Source organism: Pseudophryne corroboree, chromosome 1, assembly GCF_028390025.1.
Source record: "Pseudophryne corroboree isolate aPseCor3 chromosome 1, aPseCor3.hap2, whole genome shotgun sequence".
Classification (NCBI taxonomy): domain Eukaryota; kingdom Metazoa; phylum Chordata; class Amphibia; order Anura; family Myobatrachidae; genus Pseudophryne; species Pseudophryne corroboree.
The window spans coordinates 1,184,156,943-1,184,178,344 of record NC_086444.1 but is presented as its reverse complement, the minus strand read 5'-3'; the positions used below and the strand labels follow the sequence as shown (position 1 = coordinate 1,184,178,344).

At 44.5% G+C, this 21,402-nt stretch overlaps 1 protein-coding gene across 4 annotated transcripts in view; it reads right to left on the bottom strand.

The window, feature by feature from the left end:
• LOC134929908 (shootin-1-like) overlaps positions 1 to 21,402 on the bottom strand; it is a 69,134-nt gene that overhangs the window by 22,527 nt on the left and 25,205 nt on the right. For all 4 annotated transcript variants that reach the window (XM_063925302.1, XM_063925303.1, XM_063925304.1 and 1 more), the window contains 6 exons: positions 18,062 to 18,156; positions 13,655 to 13,784; positions 8,886 to 8,983; positions 6,970 to 7,051; positions 6,140 to 6,234; positions 532 to 678 (listed from right to left, as the gene is read on the bottom strand). In XM_063925302.1, coding sequence (XP_063781372.1) covers positions 532 to 678; positions 6,140 to 6,234; positions 6,970 to 7,051; positions 8,886 to 8,983; positions 13,655 to 13,784; positions 18,062 to 18,156 — 647 coding nt within the window. The remainder of the gene's footprint in view (positions 1 to 531; positions 679 to 6,139; positions 6,235 to 6,969; positions 7,052 to 8,885; positions 8,984 to 13,654; positions 13,785 to 18,061; positions 18,157 to 21,402) is intronic.

The window sequence follows — 21,402 nt, the reverse complement described above, 5'->3', positions numbered from 1 at the left end:
ATTGGGTGTTTCCCTGGCTATCATTGGAAGTCCCTAATCTACTGTATGTATCACATTTAGAATGGGTTCTCTCTTTGAAAGCTTGCCTTATACCAACAGCTAAATCCTCTTTTGCAAATTATAGTAATCTAGAATTCATACCAAATTAATTAGTGATTAAAATATAACCATGGGTCGTAAGGCAGATTCACCATTATAAAGTATGCATACTGTAAATCTGGGTGTGATGATGGGATGCAGACTGTATTAGAACTGTACATACATTTTATTGATAAACTGATATAAAATAATAGTGAAACAAAGACTTTTTCCCAGTAGTCCCGCCTGTTTATTTGTGTAGCGTGTACGCGTATAAATACATACAGTTAATGTAAATATTTATGAAGTGGACACATGGACTATGGTACACATGGACTATGGTAAACTTTCAGAACATGAATACACATATAAGAAGAAAATATAGGCCATTCAGAACACACATGTAGTGCACACTGGTGTACATATATGCGATAAACACGTTTCATTGGACACCTTTGTCTGCAGTTCTTGCTTGGTTTCCTCCAGTGTTGTAGTCAGAGAGCGTATGTCCTCCAGAGCCTTCACCAGCATCTCACTGGGTTCCACGTTCTGCATCAGGATCATGCTCTGCCTACAGGCTGCCTTCTGTTCACTGAGCATCTAGGGATTGGGACATGGATAATTAGTGAGGTAGTGAAGGAGACATGGATAACTAGTGAGGTAGGGAAGGGAACATGGATAACTAGTAAGGTATAGAAGAACACATGGCTAACTAGTGAGGTTGGGAAGGAGACATGGATAACTAGTGAGGTACAGAAGAAGACATGGATAACTAGTGAGGTAGGGAAGGAGACATGGATAACTAGTGAGGTAGGGAAGGGAACATCAATAAGTAGTGAGGTAAGGAAGAAGACATGGATATCTAGTGAGGTTGGGAAGGAGACATGGATAAATAGTGAGGTAGAGAAGGGAACATGGATAACTAGTAGGGTATGGAAGAAGACATGGATAACTAGTGGGATTGGGAAGGAGACATGGATAACTAGTGAGGTACGGAAGAAGACATGGGTAACTAGTGATGTAGGGAAGGAGACATGGATAACTAGTGAGGTAGAGAAGAACAAGACTTTTACACACACGAGTCCCAATTTTTTGTCCAAAACTTTTTTTTATTCAAGGATTAAAATAAAGGTTAAGTCTTAATATCTTTCACTATACATATTATCCTCATCTTTTCAAATGAGTGCTCCCAAACAAGGTTTTTTTTGTCTTTTCCTCTTGTCCTTTCCAATTGAGGTAGAGAAGGGAACAGGGATAACTAGAGAGGTAGGGAAGGAGACATGGATAACTAGTGAGGAAGGGAAGGAGACATGGATAACTAGTGAGATAGGGAAGGGGACATGGAAAACTAGTGAGGTGGGGAAGGGGGCATGGATAACTAGTGAGATAGGGAAGGGAACATGGATAACTAGTGAGGTAGGGAAGTGGAAATGGATAACCAGTCAGTTAGGGAAGGGGACATGGATAATTAGTGAGGTAGGGAAGGGGACATGGCTAACTAGTGAGGTAGGGAAGTGGACATGGATAACTAGTGAGGTAGGGAAGTGTACATGTATAACTAGTGAAGTAGGGAAGGAGAAATGGATAACTAATGAGGTAGGGAAGGGGACATGGATAACTAGTGAGGTAGGGAAGGGGACATGGCTAACTAGTGAGGTAGGGAAGGAGACATGGATAACTTGTGAAGTAGGGAAAGAGACATGGCTAACTAGTGAGGTAGGGAAGGAGACATAGATAACTAGTGAAGCAGGGAAGCAGACATGGATAACTAGTGAGGTAGGGAAGGAGACATGGATAACTAGGGAAGTAGGGAAGTAGACATGGATAACTAGTGGGATTGGGAAGGAGACATGGATAACTAGTGAGGTACGGAAGAAGACATGGATAACTAGTGATGTAGGGAAGGAGACATGGATAACTAGTGAGGTAGAGAAGGGAACAGGGATAACTAGAGAGGTAGGGAAGGAGACATGGATAACTAGTGAGGAAGGGAAGGAGACATGGATAACTAGTGAGGTCAGGAAGGGGACATTGATAACTAGTGAGATGGGGAAGGGGGCATGGATAACTAGTGAGATAGGGAAGGGAACATGGATAACTAGTGGGATTGGGAAGGAGACATGGATAACTAGTGAGGTACGGAAGAAGACATGGATAAACTAGTGATGTAGGGAAGGAGACATGGATAACTAGTGAGGTAGAGAAGGGAACAGGGATAACTAGAGAGGTAGGGAAGGAGACATGGATAACTAGTGAGGTAGGCAAGTGGACATGGATAACTAGTGAGGTAGGGAAGTGTACATGTATAACTAGTGAAGTAGGGAAGGAGAAATGGATAACTAATGAGGTAGGGAAGGGGACATGGATAACTAGTGAGGTAGGGAAGGGGACATGGCTAACTAGTGAGGTAGGGAAGGGGACATGGCTAACTAGTGAGGTAGGGAAGGAGACATGGATAACTTGTGAAGTAGGGAAAGAGACATGGCTAACTAGTGAGGTAGGGAAGGAGACATAGATAACTAGTGAAGCAGGGAAGCAGACATGGATAACTAGTGAGGTAGGGAAGGAGACATGGATAACTAGTGAAGCAGGGAAGCAGACATGGCTAACTAGAGAGGTAAGGAAGGAGACATGGATAACTAATGAGGTAGGGAAGTGGACATGGATAACTAATGAGGTAGGGAAGGGGACATGGATAACTTGTGAAGTAGGGAAGGAGACATGAATAACTAGTGAGGTGGGGAAGGAGACATGGATAACTAGAGAGGTAGGGAAGGAGACATGGATAACTAGTGAAGTAGGGAAGGAGAGATGGATAACTAGTGAGGTGGGGAAGGAGACTGTTATGCACACCAGTGCCTGCATGAATGTACTGGTGTCTGAACTGTTATGCACACCAGTGCCTGCAGGAATGGACTGGTATCTGAACGGATAGGGATGCAAAACAAATGAACTCACAGACAGACTGGGGAATATGACATAACGTACACAGAAGGTGATAGGGTAACGAAATAAACACAAAGTGAACAGAGAAGCCCAGAGGCTAAGAAACTGGGTGTCTCCCTAGTATTAGGAATGCTCAGATGGAAAAAGCAAGATGTTGTGTTTTAATACGTAGAGAACCCGAAATGCTGTTGCTAAGGGCAACAGCAAAACCCCAAAGGGTTACCAACGGGTGTGGCAGTAAACTCCTTGGTCAGAGATGGAATGATAGACACAAGGAGAGTCTCCACAATCCTAATCCTCACTTGCAGTGCACAGGTTCAGCTTACTGCCACTAAACTGACACCTGAATGCCTTGCACAGTGAGAAAGGATTTAGGCAGGCAAAGTCTGAGAATACAGCCGCAAACTTGCTAAGTTCACAGAGTAGCAAAAGAACCCAGCAAGTTAAATGACTGACTCCAGTCTTACTGCTAGGTCTGGATTGGCAGAGTGTAGTACCAAATCCCCAGGCCTATTTGCAGCAAGCAACAACAAATACAAAGCTACACAGTACTGGCTAACTTTCAGGAACTAACTAACCAACAAAGATTCAGCAGCATCTGCTTAACCTGAGAAGAGGGTTTATAAAGCAGGTGCTGTCCACACCCCACTCAGACCTCACAGACTGTGAGCACAAAAACCAGCACCGGATCCCCTGCCGTACACAGAGCCTGTAACCACTGCACAGCAGAAGACCCGAACCGGAGTATCAGCTGCGCTCAGGTTACTCCGCTAGCACTTGTCTCCCGGTTGCCATGACGACGTGGCAGCACAGGGCAGGAGACCCTAACAGTACCCCCCCCCCCCCCCCTGACGAGGGGTCAAAGAACCCCTACCACCGGGTTTATCGGGGAACTGTGAGAAGAAAGAGCGTATCAGTCTGGGCGCATGAAGATCACAACTGCGCACCCACGACCGCTCCTCCGGGCCATACCCCTTCCAGTGCACCAAAAATGACAGCCGACCCCGAACCATCTTGGAGTCAAGAATCCTTTCAACAACAAACTCCCTCTGGCCACGTATCAGAAGAGGGGAAGGTCTTCCACTGGAAGAAGGATTACTAATCGCCCGTTTTAAAAGGGAACAATGAAATGTTTTATTGATACCCAAAGAACGGGGCAGATCTAACTGAAATGCCACCGGATTGATAACCCTGGTGATCTTATAAGGGCCGATGAACCGGGGGCCTAACTTATGAGATGGCTGTCTCAACTTCAAATTCTTGGTAGACAACCAGACGAAGTCTCCTAATTTGAAGCTGCAGGGTCTTTTCCGCTTATCAAAAACCCTTTTGGTCACTAATGACACAGACACAAGGGCTTTCTTCACTTTCCTCCAAATACCTCTAAGGACCGAAACCACAGAGGAACCACCAGGCGTGGAGTCCAGGGGGTCAAAAGAATTGGCCTTAGGATGATGCCCATACACACAAAGAAAGGGAGAGATCCCTGTAGCAGTTCTGCAGTCCAAATTTGTAGTCAGGAAGTCCTCCAATTTAGTACAATAATGTAAGGGATAAAGAGAACGTCCCACAACTTTTGTGAAATTGATACTTTGTATTTGTTGTAAGATTCCTCGTTTTACGAGGCACTGGTCTCACCCATAATAGCTGGTCTCTGCTGATTCCCGTCGATGGTCGTTTGCAGCGTGGACTGCGGGCGGCTGAGCGTATGCCTCTTAAGGATGTTTGGAGGAGGCGCCGCACGTTCACAACAGTCGGTCTGCTGACGGGGCTTTTCAAGCACAGCGGTGAAGTGTAGAGATGTATCGTCTCGTCAGACGCCAGCAGTGGGGAGATTTTGAGTTTAAGCAAGATGTTGTAGAGAATATGGAGGCTCCTTCAAGGACAGGCAGTAACCACAGCCCTCAACGCGTTTCTCCGCCCCAAACGAACGGCGGTTTCATCTCTTTATCCCTCACATTATTGTACTAAATTGGAGGAATTCCTGACTACAAATTTGGACTGCAGAACTGCATTTTTTATATGAGCTAATCAGCTGATTTATATATTCACTCTATTCTTATTATTGTGGTATATGTTACCTTGTAATTATCAGGTAAATTGGTAATTTTGTGGTAATCAATCTTGTTTTAAAAATTATTTTAAAAAATGTATTAAAAATATTCTTTATTAATATATCACTAGCGCTCCTTAGTGTTTCTATTGAAATTCAATTCATTTCCTATATATTTCTATTATACTGGGGCATTATAATATATTTCTATTATACTGGGGACATTACACTAAATTTCTATTATACTGGGGTTATTACTACGGTATGTATTTCTATTATATTGGGTGCATTACTATATATTTCTATTATACTGGGGGTATTACTATATATTTCTATTATACTGGGGGCATTACTATATATTTCTATTATACTGTGGTTATTACTATAGATTTCTATTATACTGGGGTTATAACTATGTATTTCTATTATACTGGAGGCAGTACTATATATTTCTATTATACTGGGGGCATTATAATATATTTTTTATTATACTGGGGGCATTACACTATATTTCTATTATACTGGGGTTATTACTACGGTATGTATTTCTATTATACTGGGGGCATTACACTATATTTCTATTATATTGGGGGCATTACACTATATTTCTATTATACTGGGGTTATTACTATATATTCCTATTATACTGGGGGCATCACAATATATTTCTATTATACTGGGGTTATTACTATGTATTTCTATTATACTGGAGGCAGTACTATATATTTCTAGCCTTGCCTCCGGAGTACAAAGAAAAGGGACTATGCTGTGTGGCCACACCCCTAGAGTAATGTAGCCACTCCCCCTAGTGTCATGTGATCATGCCCCTCATGACATGTGATCACACCCATTTTCCGGCACACTCAGTACCACTAAGAAAATATTTCTACTTGCACCACTGGTTACCATATTACTGCTATCGTTGCTGCTTCCATATAAGCAGCAGAGACAGACACTCCAGCCCCACCTGAAGCAGGCCCACTGTGTCTTTCAGTTCAGCTTGTGCAGGTTTTCAGGAGTACTTTGAGAATGGGGAAAATGAAAGGGGCAAGTCACCCATACCTTGTGTGCGTACAGCTCTGCCTGATGCCTCAAGTTCTGCTCCGTCTCCAGCTGATTCACCATGCCGGTACATTCCTGGGATACTGCGAGGGACACTAAGCATAATATATAGTTTATAAATAGATTATTATTATCATCATCATCATCATCATCATCATTTATTACCCACTATTGTCGGAGTTAGAAGAACATGTTAAATCTGCCCCACTTGCTGATGTGCAAATTGCTCTTTCTTTTAATTTGATTCTTACTCTGACTCAGGCCATTAGTCTGTGGCGGTAGCTGGCGCTTGGTGCCGTCACTGCAATGTGTATTACATCTCGCCAACTGCTTCTGGCTTCTCTATTGCTTTGACCTCAATATGCGGTAGGTGTGCTCAGGTGTCATAGGTCAGTGGACACTTCATGTTGTGATCACTGGCTTTGTCTCAGCCTGCCATGTCCCAGACAGAGCGGGGTAAAGTACATAGCTTTTGAGAGAGATAAAGTATCAACCAACCAACTCCTAACGCTCATTTTTCAAACACAGCCTATAACATGGCAGTTAGCAGCTGATTAGTTGGTACTTTATCTCCGTCCACTTTATCTCTCTGCAAGACTTAGTACATACACACCACAGGTCGGAATGACGCAGCAAAAGCAAAAATCAGAGGTGTCATCGCCGTAAGATGCTGACCTCTGCAAAACAGCCTGTCCCGCTGTAGCGTTGCTCATCTCCATCCCCCAGTCCCCAGATTAGTTAGCGCTGGTTACACTGCGCTATAATATACTGGTTTACCGTTTGGCATTCATAAGACAAAAAGCTTTGCGCTAGTCAGTGAGATCACTTACCTCTATTTAACTTTAAAAACTTTCTTTCACTCCTTTCAAGTTTCAAAGATAGAATTTTCCTATCCAGTCGCTGATCTTCTACCTACACAGAAAGACAAAAAGAATCCGACAACTCACTTTTTCACTGCATTACACTGGCTTGAAGACATCTATAAAGTACAATGTGGTTTTTCTGTGACCCTGCTAGCAGAGACAATTTGATGCCCTAGGCAAGATTTTGGCTGCTGACCCCTAGCACCGGCGCTAGTTCCACCTGTGACCCAACACCCCTCTCTCCGCAGAACAGGTCGCAGCAGCGGCCTGCAACACCCAGCACCCCCAGCCACCGCTCCCCACTGCTGCCAGCTCAGCTGTATATGCTGCTGTCCGATTGGAGATTAGCTGAGAGCTCCAATCATGGTTGGGCAGCAAATGCAGAGCTGCCGGTGCTGTCCATCCTTCCAGCAGCTACCTGCTGTGTCAAGCTGCCTCTGAGTCAGCCTTAGGCTTGGATTGAAAAGCCCCTAGGGCAGGGCTGGCCAAACCAGTCCTCGAGATCTACCAACAGTTCACATTTTCCAGACCACCTAGCTGGTGCACAGGTGTAGTCATTATTAGGTAAGATGTGCTGCATTCATTCCTAACTGACAATCACAGATCTCCAGGAGGCCTGGAAAACATGCACTGTTGGTAGATCTCGAGGACCGGTTTGGCCAGCCCTGCCCTAGGGCCTAGGCATTTGCCTAGTTTACCTATGTCTAGGGTCAGCTCAGAGATCATTTTGTGTTATGCACACTTTGTAGGTTTTGATGTGTCTAGGATCAGTCTCCTCACAGAGGAACGATGGTAGCCGGCCCAAGGGGGGGTTGTCTCTGAGACACTTGTGCGTCCATGTTATGATGTTGACATATCGGATTCTGGGTACACATCAGAGCGATCTAATGAAGAACAGAAAGATCACTGTTCCATTCTTCATTGGCATACACCAGGTCACATGCAATATCACATGCGACCGCAGGCACCCACATATCGGGAATACACACTGAATGGTATGCCCGGTATGTCGTTCTGATTCGTCCAGAACCGACATATTGTACCGATATCGTCTGTGTGTACCCGGCTTTAGGCCATCGGGGAGGGATAGGGTAAGGGATAGGCTGCAGTAGAGGAGGTTAGGTAGTGGGGAAGGGTTAGGCTGCGGGGAGAGGATGGATTGGGTTCAGCATTAGAAGGATGGTAAAGGTCAGGCTGAAAGCGAGGTAAGGCACCAGGGATTGGGGTAGGGATTAGGGTTAGGGATAGGGGGAGAATACTCACCAGAACTGTTGCTCTGTCAGATGTTTGCATCAGAACTGCTTAACACTTGGCCTCCAGGACCCGGAAGACACCACCAAGAGCAGGTAATTCTCAGCTAGACCACCAGGGATGGTCTGTCAATATTCTATCATGTGAACATTTCAGCATTGTCATCCATGTTGGCAACCTCATATGGACATTATGGCGGAGGTGTGGCCTTGTGCCCACGAGGTCATACCTCCTGCTGCAAGACATTTTGGGGTGACGGACCCATTTCTCGTCATGCCTCTCCCGACACAATGTGCATGACGCGCAGAGCAGTGGCTCCATAGCCTCCCTGTCCACGGGACACTGCAGCCAACATATGGGACCATGCCTGAAAAGCAAGACTGTCCCACAAATATGTACTGTATAAGGCACAACGTAATGGAGCAGAGCAGAGGAGCGACAGCTGAAGGGAACCCTTGAAGGCTTTGTTTGCCCGCAGTAAGTTTGGATTGGGAATATGCTTAGAAAGTGTAGATGTGGCGGCATGGGCTATATATCTCAGACATGATGTCATTACACGACCAATGCTGGAGGACATTGTTATACGTATGACAGAATCTGATGATGCCATCTTATTTCTCCATGGACTTTACCTCCTCCTGCAACATCAATATCTGACGATTCAGCTCTTCCTTCTCTCCTGTGATCTCTTGTTTGTCTTCCATCAGTTTCCTGATTGTTTCCTGCAAATCTAGAAACAAAATAGTACAGTAAGGACTATAGCCATGAAAACTAATGCAAAAGAAAAGAAAAGGAATTTTGTATGTGGACGGGTGAGTGACATTTAAACTAATATTCTGAAGAATAAAAACAATAGTAGTGAAGTTCACCGTTTTTAAACGGAAGATTTGAACATAGTTAAAGGGCTATTCCTAAACTGCACAATATGGCAGTGTGCGTCATCACTGCACAATATGGCAGTGTGCATCATCACTGCACACTGTGTGCGATTGGCAGCACCACAGATGTTCTCATCATGTGCTCTACGCGAATAGGTCTGAGCCGAGCATGCGCATTGGAGTTGGTATGCCAGTACCTTCAAAACGTAACGTGAACAGTGATCCTAGATGGCAGTAGCGTGAATGCCATGTAGCTGCAAGTAGTCCTCCATACAATAAGGATTGTAAATTCTAAACAGCAGAATTTACAATCCATTTGCTCGCATGCTGGGGGCCGCCCATCATGCTAACTCCCGCCCAGCTATGTGATCACGCTGAAATTGTGGATGCCTCCTGCTGGCACAGCCTGGCTCTAGCGGCAGGAGACCCTCTGCCATTTTTCACTTCACAGAGGCTGCGTGTGATGATGACATGCAGCCACCCTGATAACGCCCACACTACACCCCCATTCTCATCACCACACCTCAGTTTCACCAATACCACCCCCACAATGCTCATCTTGGAAATGGAGTGTTGTCGCCCCGTGAACGCATTTGCCTGTCAATCAGGCAGAGGCGTATGCAGTTAATGGTAACCATTAGCACGTGCGCAGTGGGGGCCAATGGAGAAACTGTGGTTGGATCGAGATTTGCGATCCAACCTGAATTAGGCCCGTAGTTCCAATACACAAAAGTGGAAGCAAGGAAGAGGTAAGCATCTCCCGACCAGTGATCCTTACATCAGTAGAATGGAAATTGATGTAAACACTCTTAAAAGAAAGAGCTGCAGATTATCTCAAATCTAGACTTTGGTAAAGCTTTTGACACTGTCCCACATTGCAGACTGTTAAATAAATTTGAAAGCATGGGATTGGACACTAAGATGGTTGAATGGATCTTGGTTGCAGGATAGAAAACAGAGAGTTGTAGTAAATGGAGTGCATTCACAGGAGTGAAATGTTACCATTGGAGTACCCCAGAGATCTGTACTTGGGGCGGTCATTCAAACCCCACTGATGTTGTAGTGCACAGCGCAGTTTGCCGGTAGCATGTGCAGCGGCCGCATCACGGCTGAGCGGACATACACATGTGACTGACAGCAGCGGGCGTTCGTGAAGCAGCAATGCGGTGTTGGGGCGGGACTGTCTTTGGAAAGGCTGCGTGATGGCACAAGCAGCCACTCTAAAAAAAAGATGTCCGCTGACCACCTAACAGGCTGCGCTGCCAGGGGTCAACCTTAAATCCGATGTGTCCGCAATCTCATTGCGAACGCATTGGGAGGTGGCCTCACACATGCTGGGCAGCCCTCAGCATGTGCGGAGATAAACACAGATCTGGCTGCATATGTAGCAATCTGCGTTCATCTCTGAATAACCCCCATAAACCTGTGCTTTTTAATATCTTTATTGGTGAAAATGCAAATGGTATTGAAGGGAAAGTCTGCATTTTTGCAGGTGACACAAAGGTATTGTTAGGAATATCTGTGTTTGTGTTGCCTTGCATTTTCTCATTCCTGGCTCTAGGGGTCTCACTTGCTGCCGTAGGTCTGAATGGCAGTTGCACACTCTTTCCCTGCAGGTTGATTACCTGATTGTGAGCAGCTGTGGCCAACACCTTGTGCTGCTATTTAGCTGCAGCTCACTTGCATCCATTTGCAGATCATTGTGGTTCCATGTGGATTGTGACTAGGCTCTCTCCAGTTATCCTGTCCTGCGTCTGCCATACCTGCACCTCTGAGACATTTCCTGGAGCCTGGTTTCATCTTTTCCTTGTTATGAAACTTCTTGCCCTGCTGGAGCAATATCTGCACTGCTGAAAACTGACCTCTTCAGACAAGCCTATCAAATTCCAGACCCACCCACATAACCTTTAATGCTTCCCTATCTACTGTAATTACATCCTCTCTGTGCAGTCCACACACAACTTCACATATTTTATCTTTCTTTACTCCCACAGCCTCCTGATTCTTGGCCAACATTGTTGTGTGATCATATCATACAACACATTAAGAACCTAGCAATCTGGTGGACCATTATGCAATAGGTAGCATCTATCCTTGTGTATTAATGCCTATTTCCCTATAGATTGTAAGCTTGCAAGCAGGGCCTTCCTACCGCTATGTCTGTCTGTTTTTGCCCAGTTTTTTCTATTACTCTTGTTCTAATTGTGAAGCGCAACAGAATATACTACGCTATATAAGAAACTGCTAATAAATAATAATAAATAACAAAGTTTAGGGATATCTTTACAAAGAACTAAGGATCAAATAGGGTTTGATGCAACAATATGGTTAAAAAGGGGCAGACTAGATGGGCCAAGTGGTTCTTATTTGCCATCATATTCTATGTTTCTATGTCAATTGTCAAGTCAATCGATTGAAAGGCTTGGCAGTGATTAAACAACCAAAATACAATGTATCATTTTTACAAAAATCTTTTAAAGACTTTTATTTATCAGGTGGTACATTAAATATAAGAAGATCTTACAAAAATAAGCAAATATGATAAAACATCCATGAATCAAAAGAGAGCAGAAACAGTAATAAGTAAAATGGTGGACGGTATAAAGGAAACAATGGGCACCTAAGGTGAGCGCAAAAAAAATATTCAAAGATGTACCATATTTATTAGTTTATTTTTTAATTGAGGAGGGTGTTGTTTTGGGAAGTCTACACCATTCTACATTGGATCTTGTCAACCTTTTCCTTACAATAGGAAGCCAGATCTTGACTGATGGTGATGGTAAGGTTTGGGAATAGATTTCAATGTATATAAGAGGTGTGAAATTGGAAGCATATTGAAGGGACCGGGTATCTTTAGTGCACCACGGCTGAGAGACATTTAATCAAGGTCTGTTGCTAGAGTTTGCTTAAAATGGGGTACTGTCATATCAGGTGAGGACAATGAAGAACTTGGGCTCAGAAGTTTGGAGAGAGGTAGCGAGTTGAATAAAACTAAAGAACAGAGACTGCTATGGTTATGATGGGGCTTAGAAGAGTTTGAGTGTACAGAGGTCTAAGGGGTGCAGGGAATATTGCCAGTGACACACAAAGTGATGGTCTGAGAGATGGGAAGAATTCCAAAACTGAACAAAGTCTGGAGAAAACAAGATCAATGTAGTGTTCATCAAACGAGGAAGAGGCAGTCCACTTGGAGAAGCCAAATTAGGCCAAGAGAGGAGGTTAGAGAGTGTAGCTTGGAGGTAAAGAGAGAAAGTGAATAGTCAATGAGGATGATGAAATCACTCAAGACAGTGGTAGCTATGTAAGAACATAAAGAATGTTCCAAGCATAGAACTATGGCAGTGCAAGTTGGGGAGATAAGCCCAATCTGACCTTCTTGACTGCTTCCAGACCCGAAAGTGTGTGTGTGTATTGGAGACCAACATTAGAATGAGCTATAAGTGAGGCCCTGTCTGCATGAGCCATACTTCCATTGATGCCAGAAAGTTGAGGATGTTTGGGAGTAAAAAGTCATGGATGACACATGGTGCAAACAGGACACACAATGCATAGAATCTTTTTTTATACAATTCTGAAGGTAACCAGGGAGCAGGTGACATTTTTAAGGATTTCTGCAGCATTCACTATGACAAGGAGGTGAGAGGCGCAGGGGCATGGATTTGGAGGAAAACCACCACCTACTAACAGCAGGAGATAGAAGCACTAAACATGACTAGAAGATCTTGTGGTAGCAGACAGAGAATATTACAGATACAGACTGTAGGGGTATGGGACTCAGGGTCGACAGTGTCTAGGTTGACACCCATTAGGTCGACACCTATTGGTCGACAGTGGCTAGGTTGACACTAGAAATAGGTTGACACTGCCATTAGGTCGACATGAACAAGGTCAATATGAAAAAGGTCGACATGAGTTTTTCATGTCGTTTTGGGTGTCGTTTTCTTCGTAAAGTGACCAGGAACCCCAATTAGTGCACCATGTCCCCTCGCGGCCGGTTACCATTCCCAATCGCAGTCCACGTGGATCGTAAAGTATGAAAACGTTCAAAAAATAAAATAAAGTGAAAAACTTGTGTTGACCTTGTTCATGTCGACCTATTTCTAGTGTCGACCAATGGGTGTCGACCTAATGGGTATCGACCCAGAGTCCGGATACCAACTGTAGATAGGAAAGAGGTCTGTGAGTGCTAAAGAGTGGAGCTGTGGGGGTGCAGTATGGATACAGGGGTGCCAAGAAAAACTAATACTAAACTAACAGTTTCCATTTCTGTAATTATGCCACTTAAAGATATCAACAACATACTAACTGTATCTAATAGAGAATACCCCATGACAACAGGAGTGGTCTGTAAAATTAGATAAAATGTTATTTAAGACCATCATTACATTTCTTTGAATTGATTAGAGTTACAGATGGGTCCTCGCTCATCCTTGCTGCGATATGTACGCACATGCGCACGTATTGCGGCAAGCGACCATTCGCACGCTGGACAAATGGACACCTCCCATTCTGTAGCACATTACCTGCAATCTGTTGATAATACTCCTTGGATGTATCTGTGTTCAGGTCAGAATGTTCCTGCTCATCTTGGAGGACTTCGTGTAGCTCAGACATAATCCTGGGCCTGGACCACTGCTGTCTATTCTCACTAACCTACAACAGAAGATAGTAACATTCACGAATTTGTGTCATCGGTCACCCAGACTGCCCACTTACAGAGATGGCTGCAGGGGGGAGCTGGTGGATGCAGGGGGGGGGGGGAAAGGGGGAGGGGGGAGGTGGTGCTGGTGGTGAAGGGGGGGAGACTCGCTACTATTTTCTCTCATTTTCCTTATTGATTTGCTCTCATCTTTACAATCTATAGTAATTTTCACTTTTTGAATTTCCTTTACTGTGTCTTTCCTTTACTGTGGTTTTTCATTGTACTCTGATTACTCACTGTGTGAGCCTTTTATAACACATTTCACATTTTGTCAAGTACTAAGCAATAAGTCCCCTATAACCCTAGCTGATCTTGGAGAAGTCCAGCCTATGCCAGTGGCGGAACTAGCGAGCGGTGGGCCCAGGTGCGACAAAATGCTTCCCCCCCATTCCATCCAAGTCAACCCCTCACCCCTGGAGAGGATCTGGTGAGGGGGACCTGCTTGGGTACAGGGTAATGGATACCTAGCAACAGTGCCGTAACTAGACATTTTAGCGCTGTGTGCAAGAAACGGCCTCCCCCCTCTATGTAAAACAGGGGCAGTGCCCACTGTAGGCACGCGCAAAAAATATAGGGGCATGGCCACAAAATAATACCAGTTCATATAACGGTGCACAGTAGTCTCCATTATTCAAATTACACCGCACTGTAGCACCACTACACCAGGTAGAGCCCCTTTTACACATTACGGTGGACAGATTCCCCTTTTTACACATTACAGTAGACAGCGTCCCCTTTTTACACATTACAGCAGACAACGTCCCCTTTTTTACACATTATGGCAGACAGCGTCCCCTTTCTTACACATAACGGCAGACAGCATCCCCTTTTTACACATAACGGCAGACAGAGTTCCCTTTTTTACACATTACGGTAGACAGCGTCCTTTTTTACACATTACGGCAGACAGCGTCCCCTTTTTTTACACATTACAGCAGACAGTCCCGCTTTTTTACATATTACTGCAGACAGCATCCCCTTTTTACACATTACAGCGTCCCCTTTTTTACACATTACGGCAGACAGCATCCCCTTTTTTACACATAACAGCAGACAGCGTCCTCTTTTTACACATTATGGCAAACAGCGTCCCCTTTTTACACATAACGGCAGACAGCTTTCCCTTTTTTACACATTACGGCAGACAGCGTCCCCTTTTTACACATTATGGCAGACAGCGCCCGTTTTTACACATTGTGGCAGACAGGCAGAATATATAGATAGATAGATAGACAGACAGACAGACAGACAGACAGACAGAAAGAAAGAAAGAAAGAAAGAAAGAAAGAAAGAAAGAAAGAAAGAAAGAAAGAAAGAAAGAAAGAAAGAAAATATTATACTTACTGTCTCCGCAGGCAGTCAGGCTCCTCGGCGCAGCTTGATGGCGGATGATGATCCCGGGCAGGGGGTAAGGAGGAGGAGGGAGGTGGAGGAGGGAACTGCAGCAGCGCAGTGTAATTGGTGGAGGCGCTGCTGCTGCTGCTGTCCCTCTCCTTCACCATAGGCTGTCTGCCGCTGTAAATGCTGGGATGCGCTTCCCAGCATTAACAGCGGCGGAGGGCAGCCTATGGTGAAGGAGAGGGACAGCAGCAGTAGCGCCTCCACCAATTACACTGCGCTGCAGCTCCCTCCTCCACCTACTTCCTCCTCCTTCCAGGGGCGTGCAGTCAGGGGAGGCAGTGCCTCCCCTGTGATTAATTATTAAAATAATATAAAGAGGATACTTTTGACACATATTCTGTGTCATAAGTATCTTCTTTATTTCATTCTAATTCCTGGCTTAAAATGCGTTTGGGAGGCACTGATAGCGGTGCCTCCCATACATAATGAAAACGGGGACAGAGCAGGGGGCGGGGCCAAGCACTGGGCTGTAAAAGCCCATTCAAATAGATGCTGAAAGCGGCACTGAAAAAAAATGCCTTGCTGACAGGAAAGCCATTCCCATGTCAGCAAGGCACCTGTGATTGGACAGCGGATCCAGTGCTGGATCCGCTGTTCAATCATCCACACGCGGTGCTGGAGGCGGCGGGTCCCAGAGGTGAGTGGCATTTGGAGGTAGCCGGGAGCAGCAGTGGCCCTGTAGTGTGTTCGGCTCTCCCCCGATCTCCTCCGCCGGCTCCGTCCTCCCACTGACAGGAGCAGTTTTGTGACCCTGCATTGTTTGCGGCTTTCCCTCGCCGTGATCGGCGTGGGATGTTGGTAAGTAATCTCTCTCATTTTTACAGGTACCCCTATTGGATTCTTTATGGACAAGTGGACGTGACCAGCGTGGGATGTATGTAAGTATGTGTGAGTGTGTTAGTGTGTTTTAATACATTTTTATTTTCACAGTGTGTGAGTTGTGTTTTTTTGGGGTAATTTTTATTGTTGTAGAACTACAGGTACCAGCGGGCCCGTTATTTCCCCGCATGCTGGTACTTGAGGTTCTCCAAGTACCAGCAAGCAGGGGAGGCTTGCCGGGCCTGTAGTTCCACAACAAAAAAAATATTCTTTTTTTTTGTTTACACACATGGCTATCAGCCCGGCACCCACCGCCCAGGGGTGCTGGGGACAGCCTCTGGCTTCATCCCTGGCCCTTGGGGGCCTGGAAGGGGGGGAACCCTTGATTTAAGGGGTCCCCACTCCTCCAGGGTACTGCAGCCACATAAATGTGTTCCCCCGGCTACGGCATTACGTCCCTGGCTAGTGGAGCCTGGTGCTGGTTTTAAAAATACAGAGCACCCCTGCATCTTTTGTCCCCCATATTTTTGGAACCAGGACCGGACTAAGAGCCCGGTGCTGGTTGTCTAAATACGGGGAACCCCTGTCCAATTTTTCCCCCAGTATTTAAACAGCCAGGACCTGCTCAAAGAGCCCGAGGCTGGTTATACTTAGGAGGGGGGACCTCAGGTATTTTTTTTACATTTTTTTAACCCATTCAGACCCTTCTCCATTAAGTTAATGGAAGCCCTGGACAACAAAATTGCATTCATGTTCTCTTCCCACTCCCTTCCCAAACACTAATTTTATTTTTTCTATAAAAATGTACACTATATCACAAGTATGATGAGCAGGCAGGCAGCGGACATTGGCGGCATCGGACTGAGATGCAAATTAGTGGCGGAGGGCTGGGTCAGTTGATGGTGGGCGAGTTTGTAAGCCATTGGCGGTGGCAGCGGGCATCGACTCAGAGGCAGTAGCCGGCATTGGCTCGGCGGTGGTAGGGGTCATCGGCAGGATTCGGCGGACATTATGGCTGTAGTGCCTCACCAACCACTGACCTCACAGCATGCCACTATCTCCTCCCCAATACCCCCCTCCCCCGATGGCGCAGCGCTCCTCTCCTCGGCGGGCGGCGGACTGCGGCATGTAATGAGTCAGTTTGACTCATTACATGCCGTGCTGGATTTGGGCCCCTGAACAGTGGCGGGCTCCAGTGCAAGGCACTGCTTGCACTGGCGGTAGTTCCGCCACTGAACAGTTCCCATGAAGTCACATCCTTTTCCTCAAAATTCTGTATTTTTCATCTCTAAAAATCAGGATTGTCCTGTAAAACAGGGGACCATGGACAGGTATGGTATACATATATTTTGTCCAAGTAGGACTACAAATCCCATTGCTCTGCAGACCTGTAATCACACTGCACTTCTAGAAACAAGTACAAATCCTTGAAAAGATACATAAAAACTTAGTCCCAGATAAGTCTGGCTTATGGGACTAATAGGATAGACCCGGAGAATCCCTTAGCTGTAGTAACTCACCGCAGCTAATAGGATATCGTCCATACAATCTAATTTTATTAAAAATATTGGTCCATCGATGATTGGAACATTGTGACCATCAAGGACCTACAGTCTACCAGCAGCCCCGAGGTGTACACAAACAAGGTAAGGGGGACTTCTATTACATTTCCACCGCAGCTGCTAATGTCAGTAGCAGCAGGGTGGAGTGCCGCCGGGATGCATGGCTACAAGGAAGCAAAGGGGGTCCCTTTAAAAGTGGCAGCTGCTGAAAGAATTCTCTAACAGCAGCCGCACGTGGGTTTTCTTACTGGTCGCATCAGATGCAACCATGTCATGGAAAGTCAAGCCTGGTGTGGTCACATGTGATGCAATCATGCCAGCCAAGTGGTTAGAAAACTCTGTAAAGAATAACACCCAGATTGTAGAAAGACATAAAGCTTTGCCTAATGTGAGACAACTCAATGTGCAGCAACATCCAGAAATGAAACTCACTTTATGTCACATACCTGAGCAGCGCAAACCTCGTCCTGCTCCCTGCGCGCTTCCTCAGCGTCACACTTGGCTTCCAGCATGGTGAGCTCCTCCAGCAGCTGCTGTGATACTATGGGAAGAACAGTCGGGTGTTAGGTTGTGGGGACAATAACCATACTCTCCTTTCTGGCCATCATTGCAGGAACACCAAGCGTGACAAACTCAAGAACTCACTACAGATGGACACCTGCTATATAACTCCAATGTAGAATCTCACACTACAGCCCGCCAACAAGGGATACTGTTATTGGAAAATTCAGACAGCTAACATGTCGGCATCTGCAAAATGTCGACACCCTCACAATATCAGCATCGTAAATGTCTGCACGTAAAATGTTGGCAGCCACCAGATTAGGGTTAACATAACATGTCAACATATTACAGGTCAACATTATGACCAGATCGATGTTCTCATGTTGAATGTCGACACCAAACCCACTTTTATTAGGTTTAGTTTGCTTCCTAGTACCTGATTAGACAGTAGCGATAAGAAGATATAGGCACTACCTGCCTGATGTCCTCGTGTTTCACACGCGGTGTGTAACCAGTGATTACACCTATAGCTGCGGTGATGGGGTGGGCAGTGGCCATTGTGTTACTAACAGTGAAGGTGAGAGAATGAAGCATGCACCATGCAAAGTTGCCTGTGTGTAATTCACTACAGAATTTTGGAGAGCTGCAGAAGTGTGTCTCTAGTTGCAGTCATGCTGAACAATGGCTGCATAATGACTTCCTGTATAACAAGTGGATGACAGTGATGAAACTTCTGCCATCCACGTACAGCATACATCTACATCCCCCTCTTTCAACATAAACAATAAACAGGTGTGTGAGTGTTTAGACAGTGTGACAGGTATTGGATGCAGGTACAGTGCGCAACAAAAGAACAAATATAAACAACAAAATTGACAAATTAGGTAGTGCAGTCCTGGAATTCTGGATTGGGCCAGAAAATTCTTGCAGATCTAGTAAGAAAGAAAGTGGCTAGTGGGATGATTCCCACAATTGGGCAGCTAACTTGGAGGGTTATACTCTTTTCAGTAGAAACAGGGCTATTAAAAATGGGGTGGTGTATATATTTCTAAAACCATACTTAAAGGAGGGAACTGGTGATATTGTGGATTGAAATTTCTATGGGAAAGAAAAGTACAAAAAACTTTTAATAGGGACATGTTATAAACTGTCTGATATTAGTGTGACTGAGGAAGCGCAACTCTTGATGCAAATCGAGAAAGCTACAGGGCTGGGGGAGGTCTTAATCATTGGGGACTTTAATTATCTGGACATAAATTGCGCCAGCGAATCATGTAATACAGCTAGGGATAAAAGGTTCTTAAATATGCTAAAGGATAACTACCTGTCACAGGAACCAACCAGGTTAGGGACTATGCTGGACCTGGTACTAACTAACAACGTGAAGATAATAGCAAATACTGCAGTAAGCGAGACCTTGGGTAACAGTGATCATAATATGATCACATTCGACATTAGCATTCAAAAGCAGCACTCTAAGACTCTTAACTTTAAAAAAGCTCATTTTAACATGCTGAAACATGCACTAAAGGACATAGATTGGGGAACTTTGTTTCAGGGAAAAAACAAAGCCGAAATGTGGGATGTTTTTAAAATTATGCTTGTCAAATATACCCATAAGTGCATCCCCTTGGGCAGTAAAAATAAGAGTACTAAATTCAAACCAATGTGGTTAAACAAAAAAAGTTAAGGAAGAAATGGATAAAAAGAGGCGAGCATTGAAATCTTTGAAATCAGACGGGAAGGCGGAGTCATTCCAGTACTACAAGGAATGTAACAAATAATGCAAAAAGGAAATCAGAGCAGCTAAAAAAAGAAAACGAAAAGCAAATTGCTAAGGAGAGTAAAACCAACCCTAAACAATTCTATAAGTACATAAATGGTAAGAGGCTAAAAAAAATAAAATATAGGACTATTAAAAAGCCAACTGGGATTCCTGATAAATGACGACTAAGAAAAAGCTGAAATATTGAACACATTTTTCTCATCAGTGTTTACTAGAGAGGACCAGATTTTGGTATTAGTGAGTAACAGTAACAGTAGTTTTGATAAAGACCCATTGTTTAATACCTATCTGTCTGAGGAAGTAATCCATGATTGACTAAAAAAAATTACAACTAATAAATCTCCTGGTCTAGATGGCCTACATCCTAGGGATCTGATGGAGCAAAATGCTGAATTAGGCCTCTGTATCTGATTTTCACTGAGTCACTTAGATCATGCCCAAAGGACTGGCGTATAGTGGATGTAGTCCCAATATTTAAGAAGGGTATTAAACTTCACCCTGGTAACTATAGACCCGTTAGTCTTACATCAAGAGTGGGGAAACTATTGGAGAGTATACTAAGGGACAGCATACAGGACTACTTGGAGAACACCCATGCTATTAATAAGAACCAGCATGGTTTTGTGAGAAATAGGTAATTTCAAACTAATTTGATTAGCTTTTATGAGCTAGTAAGCGCCAATCTGGACCAGGGCAACACAATAGATGTGGTTTATCTGGATTTTTCAAAAGCTTTCAACACAGTACCTCACAGGAAGCTGATTTTCAAATTAAGGGAGCTCGGTATAGGAGACACTATTTGTACATGGGTGAGTAATTGGCTTGATAACGGGGAACAGCGAGTGGTGAGAATGAGATGTTTTCCACCTGGGCTGACGTAATTAGTGGAATACCGCAGGGTTCTGTGCAGGGGCCACTATTGTTTAATATATTTATTAATGATTTAGGAGTAGGACTAGTAAGCACAGTGTCAATTTTTGCAGGCGATACTAAAATATGTAGGGTAATCAAGTCAGATGTGGAGTCTCTTCAGAGCAATTTATTTAAACTGGAAGTTTGGGCAATGAAACTTTGTATGAGGTTTAATGTGGAAAAATTTAAAGTTATGCACTTAAGAATAAACAGGCAACCTACCAATTAAATGGGGGGGGGGGGGGGATAGGGGAAACTGTATTAGAAAAGGATTTAAGGGGGTTCATTGATAGTAGATTTAGCAGCAACACACAAGTGCAGTAACAAAGGCAAGTAAGGTGTTAGCATGCATTAAATGGCAATTTGAGACAAGGGATGAGAGCGTAATCCTGCCACCGTACAAATCATTGGTACGGCCGCATCTTGAGTACTGTGTACAGTTCCTGGCACCACACTATAAAAGAGACATACTAGTACTTGAAAAGGTTCAGAGGCGAGCTACCAAATTGATTAAGGGGTTGGAGACACTGGACTATGAGGAGAGGCTTTCTAGATTATATATGTTTACACTAGAAATTAGATGAC